Genomic DNA, 23,698 nt, shown 5'->3' with positions numbered 1-23,698 from the left:
GTCAAATACACAGTATTCTATAAATACATGTCTGCCCAATGTTTGGATTTCGACGATGCGAAAAAGAATTCCCGTTTTATCACACAAATTATTTTTGCTAGTTTAAAGCATTAGATGTAATGCATTGATTATAAATTGATTGAAATCTATGTAACATTTAATTAAATTAACCTGATGTTTTCAATTATTCGTCCGTGGTTATATAAGCATTGAATTACCTGCAATTGAAATCGATTACGTTTATTTACTGTGACTCAGATTCATTAGGATGTTTCGTCATTATATATATATATATAACAATTTATGTTTCAGGTATTGATTTCAAAATAAAAACAGTGGAGTTAAGGGGAAAGAAAATCAAATTGCAGATATGGTACGAATTACCTAATAACCTTATGTGAATTCGCGTTAAATATTAATTAATAGTTACAAAATCAGGAGATCTTCTCCTATATAAAACTTGAAATATATTTTCAAATGTTTTAGGGATACTGCTGGACAAGAGAGATTCCACACCATCACGACTTCGTACTATAGAGGTGCTATGGGCATTATGCTAGTTTATGATATCACGAATGAGAAAACTTTTGAGAATATCGTCAAATGGTTGAGAAACATAGACGAGGTAAGTAGTAACATTTAGTCAGCTACTGTGTAAAGTCGAGAAAATCCACTATATATTTACAATAAGAATGAAACAAGTACATGGGAAATTTATTTGCTTTAGCATGCCAATGAGGATGTGGAGAAGATGATTTTGGGAAACAAATGTGATATGGACGAGAAACGGGTTGTGAGCACAGAAAGAGGAGAGGCAGTAAGTTAATAAAACGATATTTATAAAGCATATTAAAAGAGAAGTGCAGTTTTGATTTTGGACCCAATATTTGTTTTTCCAGATAGCGAGAGAGCACGGAATTAGGTTTATGGAAACTTCTGCAAAGGCCAACATCAATATCGATCGTGCTTTTAGCGAATTGGCTGAGGCAATCCTCGAGAAAACTCACGGCAAAGAACCTCAAGATGCTCCAGATCGAGTGACAGTCCATCGAAGAGAAGAAAAAAGTTCCAATCGGTGCTGCTAATTTTATATTCTTACAATGACGCGCAATAAGCGATTCTCGCCCGTGTCCATGGGGTTGTATTCGTAGATTGCGTTATATTAATCGTGTTACCTCGTACCGCTTTTTGTATATCAGTGACGACTATATATATATATATATATATGGAGCACTGCCTGGGAGAGAGAAACTAACTACGTTTCACAGAACGCAGTTAGATTTCCTTGAATTTTTTACACGAGTATTTCGCGCTATTCGAATCGTGAATGCACATGAAGACTGTATTCGTTATCTCGAAAAACCTTTCGACTCGAAGTTTTCAGACCACATCACACGCGACAATTTACCGTCCTCGTGTTATTTAGAATCAATTGTTAGCGTTTCATACAGTTTTGTTTTTGCTAATAATGGTTGGCTTGATTGACACGCGTGTAAAGGCACCTGATTCGTCTCAATTGTCGAGTATTTTGAAAATTCCGGAAGTATCGGTTATTCTACCGAGCTCTACGAGAAAGCCATACGTTTTACTTAAATACGTAATTTAATCATTATTTATTTAAAGACTTGGATAATACTATTAGCTCGCGTTAATCTAAATCACGAGCATTCAAGACTCTCATTATAGATAATGTTGAAACCACCACGGACAGTTTTCGTACGCCTTTTATATTTTATGTGGTATTAGGAAATCGAAAAAAGACAGAGGAAATTTGGGAAATTTTGTGTGTAATATTTAACGTTAGATTTCTATTGAGAGTCGAATTATCAAAATAGAAATAAGTGCCGTTCTTTTATTTTTTTATATTGCGCGACAGGAGTTACGATAGAAATGGTACATCACTCAGCTAAAGAATAGGAAAGTGTATAATTATTACTATGTAAAAATCGAAGATAACCGATTTGTACAACTTGTAATGTTTCTTTCTTTTTGCGGAAGTTGTTTTATTAGTTAGAATTGCATACTTCGAACCTGTTATCAGTGTGTTTAAATCATTTAAAAAAATTAGGCTTTGATATATGAATATTATATTTACTTCGTACTTTACGTTATCATTTTCAATTGAATTGAACATGCAATAAAAAGGTTCATGGAGAACAAGATTTATTCAATCGCCTTCTTTGTATGGTAAATTTTTTGGGCACCATTTTTCAGTTCAGTTTGTTTCGAGAAACGCCGTAACTGCATTTACTGTAAGTTGCAAAATGCACAATTATTATTGAAAGTCTGTATTTTTTATAATTAATAACGGTATTGAAGTGAAAAAAAGTTCTATTATTAAAAAATGTAATAGGTAAATAAATGTTTTTAAATCTTTTCAGTTGCTTCAGGTGGAAACAATTAGTTGGAAATGTTCAAAAGGAATTAATAAAATTGTATTAATGACCAACAACGATGTTTCTGATATAATCCTTTATTTCAGGCTTAACATTTAAAAAATGTATTTTGTAATATTTTATTCGTTTGTTGAAATCTCTTTAATTATGATACATGTCTGTTTAAAATATTTTTATTTTTAGTCAATAATTTCTAGTTTTTCTGATACATAATATATTTGGAATCTGTGCATTTAATAAATCAACATTGTTTAATTCCGCTAGAATTTCGTATTATTCGTTATTCATTGAATTTAAAAATGGTTATCTTTCTTTCCTATATTTTCGGCAAAAGAAAGTTCGACTTTCAGTTTATTGACATTTATGACATTAATATATACTTGGCTGCTTTAAAGATAAGTTTAAAAAACATAAAATAATTACTGATGTTAAAAATAATATTGAAGAGTTTTCAATTAATAGGTTTCAAAATTAAACTATTACAATTTTTTTCAATTACAATCCTTTAAAATATAAGTCTTAATAATGGAACAATTTGCAAATCTATATATTTAAAATTCAAGATTTTTTCATCAACATTGTAACGATTTGAATGCTTTATAATAGTAATGAAGATTTTCCAATTTAAAAAATAAAATTATCAAAATTTTATGTTTTATAATTACAAATTCTACCGTTTTGATGATTTACATTAGAAATTTCATCTTTAAATTCATTGCAATTCAAGAATTCTTATTTATATATCTTTCAAAATTAAAGAGTCAAATTACAAATATTTAAAATTCAAAAAAAATTTCATTATAAATCTTCAAAATTGAACTACATATTAAAAAAAAAAAAAAAAAACGTTAAAAATTACATTTAAAATAGAAATCTTGAAATTTTCAATTTTAACAATTCAAGATTGAACTACTTCAAAAAAGTATCTATAATACTATCTTCAGAACTTTGAATTTAAAATCTTTTGAAATCGGAGGCAATCAAATTACGAATTTTTAAGATTGGAGAATTTTGATTATATATCTTCAAAATTGTTGAAGTTTGAATTATAAATATTTTTAATGGAAGTTCAATTTTTTTCAATTTACAATTTAAAAATTATGCAAGTTTAAAAATTAAAACGCTGACATTTTAATGATTTTCGTTAAAAAATTTCATCAATCTGGAAGATTTAGAATTGTAAACTCTTGACTTTTATTCTTCAAAGTCATCACAATTTAAGAATTGTTATTTATACTTCTTCCATAATTAAAGGGTTTAGAATTATAAATGTTCAAGAGTGAAGAATTTTATATTGCCAATTGGAACGCTTAAAAATGGAAGAACTTTGAATTGCAAATCTCGAAGATTGAAGAATTTAAATTGTAAATCTTTAAAATTAAAAAGTTTTAAATTTGTAAATTCAGGGTGGCAGCTTTAATCACATAAACAATTTTAGGCTAGAAATATTAAAAACTGAACCATTGCATTTTTGTAAAATACCGAACACTTCTTAATTTTAAAGATAATTACTTTAATTTTAAAGAGTTTAAAAAACTTCAACATCTTAAAACATCTACATGTTTTTTTGTTACATTTCAAATTTTAAGTTATTGTTGAAATTTTTCAAAACTTCTCTAAACATTTTTTAAAATGATTCGAATTCTTCCTCAAATTTTCTTAATCCTGCAAAATAAAAAATATGTCTTAAAATATGTGTTTTAAACTTGAAATCTATTACAAAGTTTAAATCGATCGTTTACATTTGTTTAACTACCAACAAGACTTTTCATTTGAAATAGTTCACTTTGCTAAAATCTGGAAATTCTTTAATTTTGAACTGATTCCGAATTGTCTTGCAAAATAAATTATTATCAACTTGTTAATCCTCATTGTATAGTTCAATTTCGAAAATCATTATAATTTGTATTTCTTTGATCAACTTGGCTCAACTAAAAATGTTTTTTATCCCAAATTTTCGATATCAAATGGTACTAATTTTTAGTTTTTTAACTCTTAAAACTGCATTTCAAAATTCATTCAACGAAAAATGTACGTAGACTTTTTTCTAAAAATTTGTAAAATTCTTGGTAAAAAAATTCAGTCATTTCCCAGTTTTTCCCTGCCTTATAAAATTTCCGGTCCAGCGGCCACCCTGATATGGTTAAAATCAAAGAATTTTCCCTTGTAAGTCTTTAAGACTGAACCATTTAAAAAATTCCAATTTACATACCTTTAGAATATAATTCATAAATATTGAATAATTTCTAATTACGTTTTTTCAACACTCAGGAATTTACAATTTTAACTCTTCAAAATTGCAACAATTGTAAATTTACAACTAGAAATACAAAAATTATATGTAATTTTTCATAATTATAATAATAATTTATAATAATTCCATTACTTCATATTCTTTTGCCATAAACGGCCTTCTCTCAACTTATTTGAAATTTTGAAATAATTTTTTTTTTGCAGAAATGAAAAGATCATTTTAGTCCAGGCATCTGGTAGTTTTGTTCCAGATAAAATCCTGCTTGCAATGTTTTTATTGCGAAAGTTTTGTTAAGGGGTCCTTTTTGATGAATCAAAAATACTAGAATAGACCAATTGCCAAACTGGGGGGGTTTTTTTTTTAAACAGTTCCAAAAGTTACTTTTGCGTGGACGGATAATTCCCATTGCATTTTAGAGCAAAATGTCCAACAGAAAAAAGAAAGAAAACAAAATTCTGAACAAATTTTGTTAAAAAAATAATACGCTAAATTCTATTGTTTCTGAGTTATGATACATTGGAAAATCCCCATTTTTTGGATTTCCAGCGAAAAATCACCAAGTTTCAAAAAACACTGTGTATCTTTGCAAATAATTACTGCACGGCAAAGTGTTCTACGGGTGAGTGAAACTAGACTCAATTTGCTGTAATTACAAAAAAAGAACAATATTCTACCTATTATAGGTCATGAGTTATGACCCCTCAAAGTTGGCCATTTTTGCTTGTTATCACGGACAAAAAAGTGGACTTTAATTTTTTCCAAATAAATCCTATCAAGTTCAGTTTACGTTGATTGTGCCAGAGGATGAAATAAGTCTGCAAAAATCTGCGCATATCTAAAAAAAAGTCTTTTAGACCTGTTTTTTCCAAAACACAATTTCTTCGATTTTAGTCAAAAATGCTGAAAAAAATTAAATTTTTGAAACCTTACAATTCCCAAAATAATAGGTCTAAAAGATTTTTTTTATATATACGCAAATTTTTGTAAGCTCTATTTCATCCTTTGGCACAATCAACGTTAACTGAACTTGACAGGATTTATTTGGAAAAAACTAAAGTCCACTTTTTTGCCCATAAAAACAGGCAAAAATTGCCAAATTTGGGGGGTCATATCTCATAACCTATCATAGGTAGGATATTGTTGTTGTTGAACATTTTGCTTTAAAATTCAATGGGAATTATCTGTCCACGAAAAAGTAACTTTTGGAACTGTTAAAAAAAACCTTGGTTTGGCAATTCATCTGTTTTAGAATTTTTTATATGTCCAAAAGGACCCCTTAACGAAACTTTCTCATTAAAAACATTGCAAATGGTATTTTTTCTGGAATTTCACTCTTTTTTTCGACATGATGCCTGAACTATATGTAAATTAGTTAAGAACCAAAAAAAGTTCAGAAAATGCATTATAATCCGTGATACATACGACTAAGGATTCGAACAGTTTTTATCGACTTACTCGACTTCTTTCATTTTCCAGTTAACGACGTTATTCCAAATCGCGGTAGAATACAGGCAATTAACTTATTTACGTAGAATTTGTTTATAAAAATTATGTGAACTTATGTAATACTTTTCGGACTAGTAGTCTAATATAAAATTAATACCTCTTTACTTAATCTTCATTATTATTATTATTATTATTATTATTATTATTACACCATTAAGCCATTTCCCTTTCGGGGTTCATTATTTTATTTATAAATAGTTCTAGTACAGAAATTAAAACATAAAATAGGCAAATAAAAGAGAATTTATTATGTCATACTATTTACATTCTACAATCCGAAAAAAACAACATTTAAACTGCACAGAATTGCAATATAATGAAAAGGAACCCTAGCTAGAATTAAAAAAAAAACATAAATATTATATTTAGATTAAATTATAAAGTCGAAATTATTGAAAAAAGGAAACAATCACCAGTTTTTGTTCAGCTTTCCTTGACTTGTCAAATTCAAATCCAATTTGAATGAAGATTCACACGGACATTTTATTTTTTAAAGTTGAACAAATTATGGAATAGATATTACCTTCCCCAATATGAAAATACATTTTTCTAAAGCAGAATTACCACACAAGTTGTTTGATAGTAGTTAATTTTTAATCAATGGTTATTATTGAGTAGAAAAATTCGATTACACCTTATTAAACGTGCAAAATCAAAATATTAAAATTTCAATTATTAAGCGAAGGTTACATCTTTACTCGGTACATTTACACACTTTCTTGCTAGAAAGTTACACACTAAATGCAATCAGACCTGATTCTTCTGTCAAAGATGGACAGCTCTTCATTCTATACAATTTGCGATCAACGCAATAGTTCTGACGGTCCTCCGATTTACACTTTGTTGACCATTAACTGGGTGGACAAAATATCCTAGTATCTATTTTCTTTGGACACATGCTTATTGCAAAATTCTACTGAGAGAGAAAAAAAAAAAAATCTTAGATAATTATATGTCTTTCAGAGGTCATTTTTTCATCAGGCTTAATATTGTTAAATAATTTTGATCCAAACGTTACGCATTTTTCTTTCATTTAAATAAAGACGAGAATACAATTTCAATGAACCTAAACAAGAAATGACATAAATAAAAGAAAAATGCGCAACGTAGTATAAGAACGATTCCTGAAATAATAATATAATTTCAAATTAGTGGTATTTCTCTTAGTCTGCCTAATTCTAATGGGCATCAATAACTTCCAAATTGCAGTGCCACATAATTTAGTAGGATTACATATAAAGTTCTCTATGTGGAATTTAAATACTTTAAGACACAATACATTTGTAGACTCGAGCTGCGAGTATTTAATATTTTAAATAAGCGTATTATGAGTAGAACCGCTTATTGTTCAAGTTAAGAGTTCTGAAGATGAAATATTGGAAAAATTACGACTTATTTTTAGGGTGTTTTACAATTAGCTAAGGGAATATAAAAGATACGAAATTTACCTTCGCCCTGGAAACAAAACCCGTTTCTGCTTTCAACACTTTAATCATAAACTAATAATTCAATGGTCCGTGGATTAATTATCGTTTCTGTAATTTGCACATCGTAAGAAGCGAGGAATACTCTGTAAAACTGTATGGTACACGTTTTAACTCAATGACGTTACAGCGAATTCGTGAATATTTTAGACACGCTGCAACTTGTATCACTCCTAATCTCGAGAAGCGCCAATGATGGTCAATATGTAGAGGAAGATGTTGACTATGTCGAGGTAGAGATTGAGGGCAGCAAAGATGTATTCTTCGGGTGATATCGAATACTTGTGTTTTCCTCCCATCATCAGTTGTGTGTCGTATACCAAGTACACAGAAAATAGTAGTGCCCCTATGGACCCATAAACGAGACTCATTGTCTTGCCAGGGAAAAACATGGCTATAATTCCAAAGAGCATGAAAAGAATCAGGGCAACGAAAAGAATTCCGTTCAATGCTGTAAAGTCCCACTTGGTTTGGAACGCGAAAATTGTTAGCCCGAAGCATACTGCCGCTGTTAAGCCAACAGCAAACAAAACCTAAAAATAAACCCAAAAAACATATATTTACTAGGAAATTCAAATAAAATGAGAAAAGTATTACAAGTTAAAAATATACCTCTTCAGACTTGTATCTAGATGAAATAGCGCCGAGCAAAAATGCTTCTGCACATGTGAAGATACCCAAGAAAATCATATTCATTGGTGCCTTGCGTCTTACACTGCCGCAGCACGCCATGCATATTAGCAAGACAAATGTGACTCCGAGTGCTACCCAAACCATTGCTGGATTTCTCGCGACCCATTTTTGCGTTCCCTCATGAAATAAGAATAATGCGATTACTGCCACTGAGACGAGGAGCTGAAGCATCAATATCGAGTAGACTTTTCTGAAATAGAAAATTACAATGTAATTAACATAACCTTACACGTTTAAAACCTTCATTTGAAGAACTTTTGAATTCAATATTTAAGCCAGAGAACCCCGGTTAGACCATTATTTTTTCTTGATAATTTCGAAATGAAAGCATTTGAAATTAAAGAAAAATGTATAATGTAAGAAATAACTTTGAATTTAAAACGTTCCAATTCCAAATATTTTAGAAAGGTAAAATTTTGAGAAAGAACAATATTTAGACAGGAATGAAAAGCAAGGAATTATTTTAAAATGAAAAGAAAATGTCAAACAAAGGCTTTCAAAATTGAAATAGAAAACTAAATTTAATATTGCAATGTAAAAGCTTCTAAAATTCTATTTATTAATTTAAACTTTTATTGAATTTAAAAAAGTATGATTTTACGTAAAAATTGATTAGTCAGACGTTTCTAAAATCTAAAATAAATTCATTTTTACTATCGCCGTTCAAAATGGAAATTTAAAAAAAAATTGAATTATTTTCTAAAAAACGTTAAAAATAAAAATTATTTTTAAATGGGAAATATTAAAAATAAAAACATGTACACTCCCGAAACTTGAAATTTAGAAAAATCCGAACTTCATGCAAGAATAGCGAAAAAATTAGTAACAAAAAATTGCGATATTAAAACTTTTTCTACTCGAAATCTTCAAAATTTCTATTACTTTAAGTAAATTTAATCGCTTAGAAATTAAAAATGTTCAAATTATCAATTATACTTTTTGAAATTCAACCAATTCAATTTTAATCAGTTTCAAGTTTAGTAATTTTTTATTTAAATATTATAAATAGTTTAGTTTTAATTTTAAGGTCGGTCTCGTACTAAAAGTCAGATATCTGAAAAAAGAGTTTTTCTACGATTTTAAGAATGAAAATATTAAGACTTGCATCATTTAAAATAAAAAACATTATTTTTGTTCAGAAAAATGCTAAAATTCACAACAAGAAAAACATTAATTTTAATCCTGATTTTTGCCATTTAATTGTTTTCCGACCATCGCTTCTTACTAATGTTTGCAAAATGATTGAATTTTAATAAATGACGCCTTCTTTCTTTCCAGGAAAACCTTGTCTACAACTCGACTGTTTCCTATTTTAATATTAAATTTTTCTATGGCTGAAATCGTTAGAAACATTTTTTTTTAAGAACATTTTTTTAAACAAACAAATATATTTCCAGATTATTTTGTTATTTTAAAAATTCGAAACAGTAGAGTTTTAGAGAATGTTTTCCCGGAAAAAGTAAGCAGGCATTTATTAAAATGAAATCATTTTTCAAAAATTGGTAAGAAGCGATGGTCGGTGTGAATTTTAACATTCTTCATGAAAAAATAATGTTCTTTATTTCAAATGACATCAGTTATAGTATTTTGATTCTTAAAATCATAGAAAAACTATTTTTTCAGATATCTGACTTTTGGTAAGAGAACACACTTTTCAGTTACAAGGATTTTTATCTAAACAAATTTGAATTAAATGTATCCAGAATAAATTCAAAACAATGACAAATTTAGACATTAATGTCTCAAATTCCAGACTCAAAAATGCGTATATTTTAGAACCAAGCATTGAATATTGAGGTTTCTTTCATTTGAAAAATGTTTCAAAAACTCTGACATTTCAAACTCAGTTAAGAAAAAAAATATTTCTATTGAACAATTAAATAATTTTTTAAATTTTTATTAGTTTTAATTTAAGAATTCTTAATTTTAATGATAAACGCTAAATTATATATTTTTTCCTAATATAAGTTTAAATTTTGCGATTAAAATTGAAATGGTTGAATCTTAAAAAGTATAATTGAAATTGAAATTTTTTAAATTTATGAACGATTTAAATTTACTTGAAGTAATTTAAGCAGTTTAAATTTGAAGAATAAAATTGAAATGGTTTTATTTCGAAAAGGATAATTGACAATTTAAAAATGGTTAATTTCTAAACGAATAAATTTGAGAACAAAAAAAGTTTTAATATCACACTACTACACGAATAACTTTTTTAGACGAAGTTCGGATTTCTTTAAGCTTTAAGTTTTTGGGGTATACATTTTTTCATTTTTGAATATTTCCTGTTTTAAATAACTTTTTATTTCGAACTTTTTTTGAAAGAATAATTCAATTTTAAAGGTTTCGAATTGAAAATTTGTCCATTTTTAAGGGTGAAAATAAAGGTAAATTTATTTTTTGATTTAAGAAAAATGTGTCTAATCAATTTTTATTATTAATTTTAATTTATTTGAGTTTAAATTCATTAAAATTCAAAAGTTTTCATTTTTTAATTATTCAATTCTGAATGCTTTTAATCATAAATAGTACAACTTTCATTCACCTGAATTTTAAATCATTCATTTTGGAAAATTCTAATCGGAAGCTATTTCATTTTTAACGTTTTAAAATTGTCCTCTTTTAAAATTTTAATCTGAAATCATTCAGGTTCGAGATTCTGAATTGAAAATAAAATTGGTCAATTTTGAACGCTTCGCATTCGAAATGAAACAATTTCAACTTCTTTCTAAAGAAATTGTCAAAATTAAAAAAAAATTTAGTTTGAAGGTTTTGAATTTTTAAAGCTTCTGTTTATAACTTTTTTAAAATGTAAAATTATCAACTTTTAGATGCTTTTAATTCGAAATTATAAAGTCACTTTATAAAAATTCCCTGACTTTCACAGGTTTCCCGGGTGTTGTAGAAATCCTGACATGGGACTACTATCTACTTACCGGATGAAAGCTCTCCGAATGGATAGATCAGTGAAGTCAAAACCTTTGATTTCATCTTGCAACGGGTCTTCTGCATAATTTGAGCCGTACATTCCTGGTCCGCTGGGTGGCACTTGTCCGTATGGAGGAGCACCTGGTGGAATGAATCCTGGATCTGGAAATTTTTAAACGTTAAAGGGCTGACACGTTTTTCAAACGCTACTAAACATTTATATGTGGCCAAAGTTCAAACATTACAAAGTTATAACACCGTTCAAATTTACCTGGAGGAGCTGCTCCTGGATACGGAGGTGGGTATGCTGGATTCGGCGGATAACCGGGATTTGGTGGATAACCGGGATTTGGTTGATAACCCGGATTCGGCGGATACCCCGGGTTCGGCGGATAACCTGGATTTGGAAATGGACCTGTAAAGATCAAATCTATATTATAATCTAAATCTAGTTTGAATTTCACTTATACGAAAGGAAGGAACGTGCGTCGCTCAGGATGGCCGTTTTAATCGAGGACTTAAATTTCTTGTTTTCGAACAATTTTCAAGGTCATTGAAATTAAACAAATAAAGCTTTCGAAGCTAAATTTTTTAAATTTAAAATAATAGGAAATGGACTGCAAATTAAAGCACTCAAAGTTGAACTTTTTTCAATTTTCAATTTTAAACTTATAAAATTGAATCTTAAACACTCTTTAATTCGTACGCTCGATAAATTACATACATCAAATGGAAACTTTCAACATTTTTCAAATTATCAATTGTGAATAACTTCCGGTTAACTGTCAAATAAAATTTGGTTTAATTTTTTTTATGAGCCTAGAAGGTACAGCATATATGGTCGCTGAGTCCAGGGAATTAGACAGGGACGTTAATATTTGTTTAACTATTAAGATTTTTTAATTGAAACAATTCCATTTTTACGCTAAACTCTGGGTATTGTTTAAGTCTTCAAGACTGCATTTTAAAATTCGTTAAGTGTAAAATGTACGCTTAAAAATGAAGACCTAAAATGGATAATTTTTTAAGTTCATAATTGAACAAGTTAAACATTGAACTTGACATTAAAAAAAGTTGATAGAACAGATTTGAAGGGCAGCCGTGCTAGATGACCAACAAAATCGGAGTTTTTTAGGAGAGCAAAAAAATATTATGTAAAATCGAAATCAACATTTAGGGTCGGTAGGGGCAAATGTGTGAAAGGGGTTTGTGTGATAAAGAGAACATTTGTATTGAAAAACTAGTTAGTTATTAAATTTTTTATTGCAACATAATGATTATGCATTCTATTTTTTGCAGGAGGTGGTAATCATTAATTTTTGCTTTAATCAATTATTTTTGAAGAAACTAAAAAGCTTTCAGAAAACTTCAATTGCGTCATTCTCGTATTTTGATTTGAATTGGCTCTATATAAAAAAAAAACATCTTTAGTTGAATTATTTTTTAGTTATGAAGGAAGATATTATATTTTCCTTGAATATGCGTTGGTCTATACAAATTTTGTAATATTATTTTTTACATTAATTTTTTTGAAACAGAACTTCTCTATCGCCACGATGGGAAACGATACACACAGAACTTCCGATGGCGGTTGGAGTGATTTTCTCTTGAGCTACTAGAGAGATGGAAAGAAGAATTCTTTTTCCGAAACACACGCATTCTTTTGCCAGGTGTTCAATGTTAATACAAGTCAATTTTTAAAGGAATCCGTATTACCATCAAAGAGACGGAAACCACCATGGACATAGGAAATACGGGACTAGACATGCCATCCTGACTTTGTCGAGCGGGGTTGAATCCACGGGAGGGGGGAGAATGCCATGAGTTGGGAGCGCCGCCATCTTACGATGTGCCATTTGATTATGCGCACAAGCATTTTCGCCAACAAACTGTGCATGAAAATATAAACATGTGGGCGCTGCCATGTTTGTCGCGGGACATCAAAAGGTGGCGGACCACCCCCCTCATTGCATCACCCCCGCAATGGCATGCCTAGTCCCTTGTTTCATATGTCCATGGAAACCACCGATCAGTGGAGATATTTTTTCATCCACCGTGAAAATAGAAATTAACTCAAAAAGATCTACATCGCTCCACTATTAGCGATGGAGATCTTTTTTCAGAAAAAATGTAATTAACATTTTTTTAATTCATAGCTCCACCCAGTCTAAAAAGACATTAAAAATGTATGTTAATTGAAGAGTTACTTTAGATAGATAGTGCTGATTTCTATTTTGACGGTGGGTGAAAAGATATCTCTACTGATCGGTGATTACCATCTCTGATGATAATACAGATTCCTTGTAAAATTGACTTGTACTGATACGTAACACCTTGTAAAAGACAGCGTTTGTTTCTGAAACAGGATTCTTCTTTCGATCTCTCAAGTAGCTTAAGGGAAAAAACACTACCGGCAATCGGAAGTTTTGTAGTTTGGTTCTTAGCGGAGCGATGGAGATCTTTTCTTTAATTTTATTTAAAGAAAAAAATTAATTCATAGCTTTATCTAGTGAAAAGATATTTCCACTGGTCGATGGTTATCATCTCGCTGATGATAATAAAGATTCCTTCAAAATTTGACTTATATTTAATAGTAAATAAGGACAGGATAATTAAAAATCCGACAAAGGCGTAAGTGTGATACCTATCTGTTTTTTTTCCATTGTAAAGTACGAAAAACTGTAAACAGTTCGAGGTTACATAGAGGTCAGAGAACCTCCTTTGAAATATAAATGTAAGTAGATAATAAAAATGGTAAAATAAAATTTTAATATACATATTAATTTACGCAGACAAATATTTTTGCAATCAATTTAGAAATCCTATCATGAAAAATAGGAAAATTTTCAATATCACTGAATCTTCATTCCAAATTTAATTTTTAAAATGTTATTTTTATTACTATTTTTGTAAGCAGTGGCGTATTCGAGACCTGGTCACACGAAAAATTGTTCTACGCAGTATTAAGAATTTAATTTGAAGACAATATGCAATGGATTATAGATTATATTATCATTCGGAATTTCTTGCCTACAGTGATTCAGGTTTGTGGGATTTTTTAAAATGGTAAATTGATTCTGTTCGTCGAATTTATTGAAAATCGTGGAGATAATCTATATATCTGAGTCACAGAATTATTTGCCACTCAATTATGGTGTTTTACATTAATTCAAAATGTTGTTGTTAGTCAATGTATTCAAAATTCCGCCGTTTTTTCTCTTCATTTTTACAGGATAGAATATCATGATATATACTATATATCATGATATTCTATCCTGTACCCGCACCTTATTGTCTGAAATAGGAAAAATCCCATTTTTACCAAAATGTCAGAAGATTGAAAAAAAAAGTCAACGAATAAAATTGTTTCTGTAAAAAATGTAAAAAAAATTTAGATTTAGTTTTCTTTTATAAATATCACACTTACCCGTACTTAGAGAAAATTTCAAATGGCCAACACACACCCAAAGAAAATTAAAAATATTTCTTCATGTAAATTTTTTCTGATTGAAGAATGAGCCGATTAAAAGTAGAAAGTCCAAAGATAATTTTGTTGATATTTTAAACCAAGATCTTCTCAAATAATTGAAATATCACTCCTCAAAGTCTACATATGTAGTTTCGTATCACATTTACCCCTATCGTCCCTAAAGATAAAACGAAAACTACTCCCAAGCTAAATTATAAAAAGTATTATCAGAAAAAGTTATCCAGTTTTGATGAAATACATGATTTATGTTACGATCACAAATTGGAGGAAGCTTGGCTGCGGATTGCAATAAAAAATGTAATCTTCAGTTTGAACTAAAAATAAGAACTTTCATACAAAATATGTGGAAACCTATTAGGAATAAAAAAGGTTTGATTAAAAAAAAATTCTGTTCCGAGAAAATCAAAATTTAGTGTGGCGATATTACACTATAATAAATTTACGCTAAAGGCACTATAAAAAATAAGCTTTTTTAAAATAAATTATAATGATTTCAAGAAATATTATCAATGCTGAAGGGCAGACAAAATGATTACTGTGTTAAAATTACTACGATAAAATTTAGATGCAAAATATGTATATTACTATATTAAAAAAATGAGAAAATCTTCTCAACACAATGTGCATTTCATTATAAAAAATTGGTTACACAATAAACTTATTTTCGGAGATATACTGATTATATACTATTTTTGTACGACCACCCTTCATTTACGTACATGAGGAAGTTTGTTTTACATTAAACTTCCTGCCTGAAAAATTGTTAACCGATAAATCGGTTGTTATACTTGTTATCTTACCAGCATTGCAAAATATAATATCAAAAATAACTAATACTACATGCACATAATTTTAAGTATGCTTCTAAACATGCAGAATCTATATGATGGCGCAATCAATAACATCAATCATATGGGGCAAATGTCGGCAAGTGTACCTGCCAAAAATGTTGTTCCCATTCTGTTTGTTACTCTACTTAAGCGCAGTGGACCTCTTTTAATTCTAGAAAGGTTTTTCATAACGTTTACCAAAAAAAAAAAACATTTTCATTTTTTTTTTAAATTTAAACATTTTTTTAGTTTTTCTCCAAATTAAATCCTTTTTATTTACCTCGAAATAATTTAAAAAGAAAGTTTGATTCTTCCCCTTCTAAATTACAAAATTTAAGGTGGGTACACTTGGCGAATTTTACTTCATTTCTGTAAATAAATATTGTTAATAAGTCGTCCATAGCATAATTCAACTACTTAGGTCTTAAAGTGTAAATATATATGTGATGTACCACGAGAAAAGGTAACTAACGCACCCAGAGAGAATGTTAGAGAGCAGACGATTTAGGAAAGGCAACGAACGAGAATCGCTGACAAAATCTTTCTGTTAGGATCAATTAAAAAAAAATACCGCGCATATCATTTTTCTGATTTTTGCATTAAATATGGTAACTCTTAATCCATCGATACATGGTTTAACCCAATTTTTCGGTTTTCAGTGCGTTAAGTCCCGTTTCTCGTGGCATGTCACATATGTAAAGCAGGAAAAACGAATTAGACCTTCTTGTCTTGGATATCCACCACCTGGATTGTTCTGCCAAGTTGTCATCTTTGGTTTGCTGAAAAAGAACCTAACATTATCACACACGTTTTTTTCTTTAAACAAAACAGGCCTCGAAGTTCCGATGGGATAAAATATACAGACCAAAGGGTACTTTATTTCACGTTTAGAGTGTACTTTTTTTAGCTCAAAGGGTAACAAATCCAAGATAAATTCATAAGACCTCAAAACAATTAAAGTCAAATTCAAAAGAATTTTGATCAATTAGAAACAATTTTTTAAATCAAACAAATTCCACTCATTTTCGTAAAATCAGAATAAATTTAGAAAAATTCAAGGTAAACGAGAAGAATTCATTGAAATTTATAAAACTTCAAGGTGAATTAAAAAAATGCGAATAAGCTGAAACAAATTTAAAAATATGAAAACTACTACTAATTTTTAACAAAAAAAAAAAAAAAAAAAAAACGTGACTAATGACTACAAAACAATTCAAAAGAATTCGATTGATTTTAATCAAATTTAAGTTAATTTATGGGAAACGAGAAGAAGAATTCGATGAAATTCACAAACAATCAAGCTGAATTAAAAAAGCAATCTATTGAATTAAAAGCAATTACAAAATATGAAGAAATTTAATCGAGTAATTTTGAAATGTGCTCAGAAAAATTAAAGAGAATTCGAGAGAATTGGATGAAATGAAATTGAGTCAATTTAGAGAAATTCAAAAGAATTTAAACGAATTCAGGATACACGAATAAGAATTTACGGCGAATTCCAAATTGGAAAAAATATTTGAAAAAATATTGAAATCTTTAAAACCCTACGAAATCCCTGACTTCTTGGGAATAAATTCTTTGAAATCCATTAAAATATTAATGTCCCTTAAAATCCCTAAAATTATTAAAACCCTAGTAATTCTCTTGAGATTATTTCAATCTCTTGAAAATGATGAATTTTTTAATATCTTTTAAAATAGTCTAAAATATTTCAAATCCTTTAAAACCGTTTGGCCTCCCTTGACATTTTTTAAAGATCTTGAAAATGTCAAGGAATTTGAATAAATATAATTTAAATTTTTACCAATCCTTTGATCATTTTATCAACTGATTCTCACGATCAATTAAATACAAACTTTTAAGTAAAAGAATCCATTAAATTAATTAAATTAAGAAAAATTCCAGTGAAATAAAAAAATAATTCCAAAGAATTAAAAAGAATTCAGGATAAATAATAAGAATTTAGGGTGAATTTCAAAAACACTAGGAAATACCTCACTTCTTTTAAATTAAATTTTTAAAAAGCACTAAACAATTTTTAAATCCCGTAAAATTCTATGATATCTGGTGATATTTTCTGAAATTCTGAGAAATTTATTAAAATATATTGAGAGCATTAGAAAAAACCCTTACAATCATTGAAATTACTCAGAAGCCTTATAAAATCCCGTGAATTCTTTTTAAATATCTTTAAAAAATCGTTCCATATCTTCCGAAATTCTAGAAAATTCTTTATCCTAAAATATTTCAAACCGTTTGAATTTCCTTCAAATCGTTAGAATCAATGAAAATTTCCTTGAAATCTTTTAAACATTCCCTGAAACATTTAAAAACCTTTAAAATCTTATAGGACACCTCAATTCTCGTGAATAAATTTTTTTAAATCCATTAAAATATTATAAAATCCCGTGATCATCTATGATATTTCTTCAAATCCTGGAAAATGTATTAAAATACCATGAGAGTGTTAAAAAGCCTCAAAATCATTGAAAGCATAATTTTCAAAATGCTAGAAAATCCTCTATCCTAATATATTTTAAAAGCTTCGAAATCCGTTAAAAAATGAAATTAATTAATAATTAATCGAAATCTTTTAAAATCCCTTAAAATATTTTCAATTAAACCCCCTTGAAAATGCCTTAGAAATGTGAAAAATGCCTTAAAATCTTAAAACCCCTTAAAATTATTGAAATCTATTAAAAATGTCTCGGAATCTTTTTAAATGCCCTGTAATAATTCAAAAGAATTCAAGACTGTTCAGAAATAGAAACCTGAAAGCCTGAATTGAATAGTTATTAACTCATGGAGTTAATTTATTGAGTTTATTGATTGAAAATCCATAATGGGCTGCAGATGCGAAAAAATTTTAACGAAATTTTGAAAATAGTGGATATAGGGCCCGGTTGTGAGGCCTAATAAAATGATAAAGTGAATTAAACATAGAGGGATAAAGCAGTGTGTTCAAATCGATTTAGCATCTTTACTTCAGGTTATTTCAGTTTATAAACAGTGGTGCATATACCAAGAAAAAGATAACATTTTCATAAAACCTTATTACTATAAAATTTAAAATTAAAGAATATTGCCAGAAGTAAGTGTGAGAAGGAACCACATAATTTACTAAACAAAAATATATTATTTCAAGCAGTTTAATAAACTCGTGTTTCTTGATTAGGCAATAGAAGTATTCTAGATTATGAGCCATTCAATGCGAAATTGATAAGACCTATAAGACCTATAGACTTGTCTACTAATTAAAAAGAACTGTCTTTCAGGGTAAATATTAGTCCAAGTCGATATACATCCTCAATTTGATTAGTAAGTTCTTGATTTAAAACACATGAATAATCAATAATAAAGGTAGTGTTTAGAAATTAGCCAAAGTGGGGTTTTAACTATCATCAATTAGATCAACATGAAGACAAGTGACATTTTTTTAATTTGAATATTTTTTAATTCAAAGCGATTAAAATTTGACAATTTGAAATTGACTAAAATTTTTATACCCAACCCCTTTAAAATTTCAATTATTTGAAGTACATTTCAATCGCTTAAAAAATAATAATAATTAAATTGCTCATTATTCTTTCCAAATTCAACCAATTCAATTTTATCTTAACTTTGATCTTTTTTGATGACTTTACACTGCATTTTTTAAATATTTAAATCGCTCAATTCTTAATACTTGAAATTTTCAAATTAAAATATTTTTCAATTTTAAATGACTTATTTGTTTAAATCTTGAAGTAAAAGACGGTCAATTTTAAGATTATACAATGAAAATAAAAAATTAAATAAAAAAATACAAAACAAGATTGTTGTAGTATGATTACATTTTTTCAAATGGTCAAATATAAAGATTTAAATTCGAAATTGCGTTAAAATTTAAGGTTTAATAGGAAAATTGTTCTCATATTTTTAATATTTGAATTTGAAACTACAACATTGTGAAACACGAAAATGACAAACATTAAGAAATTGAAAACCAAACATTTTCGAAACTAAACTTATGAAGAAAAAAACTTTAGTGGCAAGGCTTTAAAGATTAAACTCTTTGAGAATTGAGCGCACAAAACTATAATTTAAAATTAAAATAGTAGGAATTTCAAAGACGATAAATATAATGACCACAACGTTTACAACGTTCATATGAACGATGAAAAAAATAATTTTTTTTACGATTTTTTTTGTTCCGAAATTGTTTTTAGGAAACTAAAAACGCATTCCATGCAAAAATATTGCCAAATTTTTTATTTGGGGGGTGACTAACAACCTCTCAAGTGATTTCCGTAGATGCGGCATAAAAGTCGACTACAAAGTGGATAAAGTTAATATATATTTAAGAGAGTAACAACTCGAACCATTCTGAACCAACACCAGACGAAATTTTTGTTGGTGTTGAGAAACCTCGCTCCAACCCCTAAGAACCACCCCTATGATAAAAGATATTTGAAATTCGTAAAATCTACAAAAACAGCCAGAAGGTAATAAAAAGTTGGGTGTTTAACGTCCTAACAAATTCCTCCTTTTATTTCCCCAACTATTGCTGGTGGCAAGAAACCTCGCTCGAAAATCGAAAACCTACCCCTAATTGATAAGTTCCTAAAATTCTAGAAAATGTTCAATTCAGTTCAAAGTTCTTTTACGATCATTTAATAGCCCAGAAAATTAACAAAAAGCACCACCCTAATTATTGTAGTGGCAGAAAATATCGATCGGATACCAAAAACCACCCCTAATGAAATCCAATTTTTGAAAATTTGGAAAATCGACAAAAACGCCCAAAGGGTAATAAAAAGTTGGGTGTTTAACCTTCTGAAAAATTCCCCCTTTTGTTCCTTCGACTAATGCTGGTGGCAAGAAACCTCGCTCGAAAACCGAAAACCTACCCCTAATTAATAAGTTCCTAAAATTCTAGAAAATGTCCAATTCAGTTCAAAGGTAATACATTTACGATGATTTAATATCCTAGAAAATTAATAAAAAGGATCCGCCTTATTATTGAAGTGGCAGAACAACATCTCGGTCGGATACCAAAAAACTACCCCTAATGAAATCCAATTTTTGAAAATTCGAAAACTTACAAAAACAGCCAAAGGGTAATAAAAAGTTGGATCTTTAACGTGCTGAAAAATTCCCCCTTTTGTTCCTTCGACTAATGCTGGTGGCAAGAAACCTCGCTCGGTAATCGAAAACCCACTTCTATTGAACACTGAATAATTTGAAATTTAGAAATTGGAGGGAAAAAAAAGAAGTTTACATGTTTTTTTTACAGATTATATTTTACATTCTAGTTACAACTTTTGATTATTTAATTTTTTAAAGGGCCTGTTGCCGCCGTTTTTGAATTTCAGCTATTAAATCGTCGTAAATGTATTACCTTTGAACTGAATTGGACATTTTCTAGAATTTTAGGAACTTATCAATTAAGGGTAGGTTTTCGGGTTTCGAGCGAGGTTTCTTGCCACCAGCATTAGTCGGGGGAATAAAAGGGGGAATTTTTTTGACGTTAAACACCCAACTTTTTATTACCTTCTGGATGTTTTTGTAGATTTTACCAATTTGAAATATCGTTTATCATAGGGGTGGTTCTTAAGAGGTTGGAGCGAGGTTTCTCAACACCAAAAAATGTCGTCTGTTGTTGATTCCGAACGGTTGGACTTATTACTCTCTTAAATATATATTAATTTTATCCACTTCGTAGTCGACTTTTCTGTCGCATCTACGGAAATTGCTTTAGGGGTTGTTAGTCACCCCCGAATAAAAAATTTGGCAATATTTTTGTATGGAATGCGTCTTTAGATTGCTAAAACCAAATTCAGCAAAAAAAAATCGTAAAAAAAAATAATTTTTTTGTCGTTCACATGAACGTTCTAAACTTTGTGGTCATATAAATATATTATTAAGTGCCATATCATGCAACATTAAGTGACATTCAAAACGACTGAGTAGATGTTCTTACTAAAAAATGTAACTTCTGTAAAAAAACTATCATTTTTACCGGAATACGAATTTTTCGGATGTTTAGAAACTGAAAGGTGGTTAGCCTAGTTTGTTAACATGCACATTAAAAAGAAACTTGTGAATATTGGTTGTACTATCATGTAATTAAATAAAAAAACTGTAAAAGTACTACTATTATCGTAGTAAATGGCCAAAAATCTTGGTTAAATTCCTACAATAGTCATTTAAAATGTTCGTCGAACGCTTTTACTCTTTTAGAACATGCTAACCTTTTCACATGAGAACGTTCGCCCACTACCCACGTGATAGACTTTTCTGGAGACTTTACGGGAATTTTCTGTAAATCTTACAGGTATTTTTTTTAAATCATACAAAATGCTGTCAAATTTTACAGGAATTCTTCATAATTCGACATAAAAACGGAACGATTCGATCTTTTCTCTCAAGGTCGCACACTTCAGAAGTGCCAACAGCACAAAAATGGCGTTATAAATATGACGACCAGAGAAACACGCAAAGACCACACATTTCTACGCCAAATAGAAAATTGCGCAAAAAAGAACTTATAAAGGTACATATAATTATCTATATACCCAGAACACAGATGGTGGTGCAGAAAACGCCCGCTGGAGATAAGATTAAAATTTGATTGAAGTTAAATCATGCCTCTATTTTGAGAAACATAATGAATTTTCGGGTTACTCTCAATAGTTTTTAAACAGGCGTAAAAAAGTTGTGGCTCATTAATATAAACAATCTAAAATCGCGGACCACGCAATGTTTTCATCACTTTCTGCAATACCAAACAAGAGGCGTGTCATGACAGCCAGAATTTAAGGTCGAATGACAGTATCCAGAGAAATCCAGAGAATGACAGTATCCAGAGAAATATGAGTGGAAAAATAAACCGAAAACTACTGTCGACCGATTCTGTTTACCGGTCTACTTAACAATCCAATGCGTCATTCGTACATTCTGGAAATAGGAACAATCGATACACATCCATACCATATGACATATTTACCTTTGAAGCTTCTTGCACGCAGCGTTATTTCAAAACGTAACTATTTCGACGTTCAATTTCTAGAAAGGTCGCTAAAATCAGCAATTGACTTACAATTACCACAACGAAAAAAAAAAGAAACTGACGTTAACTTCAACTGTCCGCTGTCGTTTATATACGCACAATTAACAAACGTAACACCGACTGCCTCAATATCAGTTGCGTATTTAGCGGATTATGCTTTTTACAAATTATACCGTTTTCAACCACTTACACCTCTCCTATGTGTCCTTTACGCATAGCAATATGCAATAAGTTATACGTATTGACTAAACGACTAATAGTGATAGGGATTTCTCAGTTCCTTCAAAAACACTGATATATTATATATCTGATATATCCGGGTATATATATATATATTTGCTTAAAATAGAGTTTACCCAGAGATGGGAACGTAATTTACATGGTTATGCCGCCTAAAGCCTTTTCATACAAGACGAGCGTGGCAGTCAGAGTGAAAGAGATCAACCATTCTAATTGTTCTCTATCTCTTTCACTCTTGTAGACTTTTGTTGGCGCTGCGAGTAAATGAGGTATGAAAACACCTTTAAGTCATTAATATTTTTCATAGGATTTATTTTCTAGTTACCTTGTTCTTATAGTTGGTTTATGACAAATTTGATTGGTTGAGGACCTAGGTGCGAACTGAATGTGTCAAATTAATTCAATAATTTACTCCATTTAGCCAAAACAGGCGTCCGTGAAAAATCCCCATAATATGCATCACAAACTCATAATTTATTGCAGTGTGAGGGCGTTTTCATACGATTGCAGATCAGCAAATTGCGTGCAGAAAGTTTACAAGAGTGAAAGAGATAGATAACACATCAGACAGTTCCCATCTCTTTCACTCTTGGGGACTCTCTGAATGCAATCTGCTGATCTGCAATCGTGTGAAAGCGCCCTGAGGATTTACTACATAAATGATGTTATATAACATTAACTTAAATTAAATTTCCGAGAATTTAAGTTCATGTATTTAAATATAAATGAATAACATTGTTTTCATTTCAATAATTTGTTGCATGAAAAGAACATTTTGTTTACTAAAAAAATTTTTAAAGTCATCTAGGCCATTTGGCTTTCTATG

General features: G+C 29.5%; 2 protein-coding genes across 6 annotated transcripts in view; one reads left to right on the top strand and one right to left on the bottom strand.

Annotated features, from left to right (window-relative positions):
* Positions 1 to 2,445, top strand: part of LOC117167160 (ras-related protein Rab-10) — a 3,088-nt gene extending 643 nt beyond the window's left edge. Inside the window, exons 2-5 of the mRNA XM_033351885.1 lie at positions 313 to 373; positions 487 to 625; positions 728 to 817; positions 900 to 2,445. Coding sequence (XP_033207776.1) covers positions 313 to 373; positions 487 to 625; positions 728 to 817; positions 900 to 1,085 — 476 coding nt within the window. The 3' untranslated portion in view covers positions 1,086 to 2,445. The remainder of the gene's footprint in view (positions 1 to 312; positions 374 to 486; positions 626 to 727; positions 818 to 899) is intronic.
* Positions 2,446 to 6,381: 3,936 nt separating this feature from the next.
* Positions 6,382 to 22,935, bottom strand: LOC117166959 (protein lifeguard 1). 5 transcript variants are annotated; one of them, XR_004466334.1, is made up of 7 exons: positions 22,823 to 22,935; positions 16,302 to 16,360; positions 11,533 to 11,676; positions 11,270 to 11,423; positions 8,253 to 8,523; positions 7,605 to 8,173; positions 6,382 to 7,069 (listed from the first exon to the last, which is right to left on the bottom strand). XR_004466334.1 is itself a non-coding variant. In XM_033351451.1 (6 exons), exons 1-6 carry the CDS (start codon positions 22,846 to 22,848, stop codon positions 7,814 to 7,816), a joined length of 1,014 nt encoding a protein of 337 aa, XP_033207342.1. In that variant the 5' UTR covers positions 22,849 to 22,935; the 3' UTR covers positions 6,382 to 7,813. The 5 variants fall into 5 exon arrangements, 4 of the variants coding, with proteins under 4 accessions (XP_033207342.1, XP_033207343.1, XP_033207344.1 ...); XM_033351451.1 differs by having other exon boundaries at positions 6,382 to 8,173; XM_033351452.1 differs by having other exon boundaries at positions 6,382 to 8,173; positions 22,570 to 22,928.
* Between the last annotated feature and the right edge of the window lie 763 nt (positions 22,936 to 23,698).

The sequence above is a fragment of the Belonocnema kinseyi genome, chromosome 2, assembly GCF_010883055.1.
Source record: "Belonocnema kinseyi isolate 2016_QV_RU_SX_M_011 chromosome 2, B_treatae_v1, whole genome shotgun sequence".
NCBI classification, from domain to species: Eukaryota; Metazoa; Arthropoda; class Insecta; order Hymenoptera; family Cynipidae; genus Belonocnema; species Belonocnema kinseyi.
Note: the sequence above shows the minus strand (reverse complement) of the source record. Positions and strands in the feature narration are given on the sequence as shown.

What these genes read in the sequence shown, in the direction of transcription:
- LOC117166959 (XM_033351451.1), bottom strand. Translation starts at nt 22,848, where the DNA reads ATGCGTAAAGGACACATAGGAGAGGT. An exon ending in ATTCGGAGAGCTTTCATCCG is followed by an intron (nt 8,524 to 11,269) that starts GTAAGTAGATAG and finishes TTTCTATTTCAG; the next exon opens with AAAAGTCTACTCGATATTGA. An exon ending in CTAGATACAAGTCTGAAGAG is followed by an intron (nt 8,174 to 8,252) that starts GTATATTTTTAA and finishes GTTTATTTTTAG; the next exon opens with GTTTTGTTTGCTGTTGGCTT.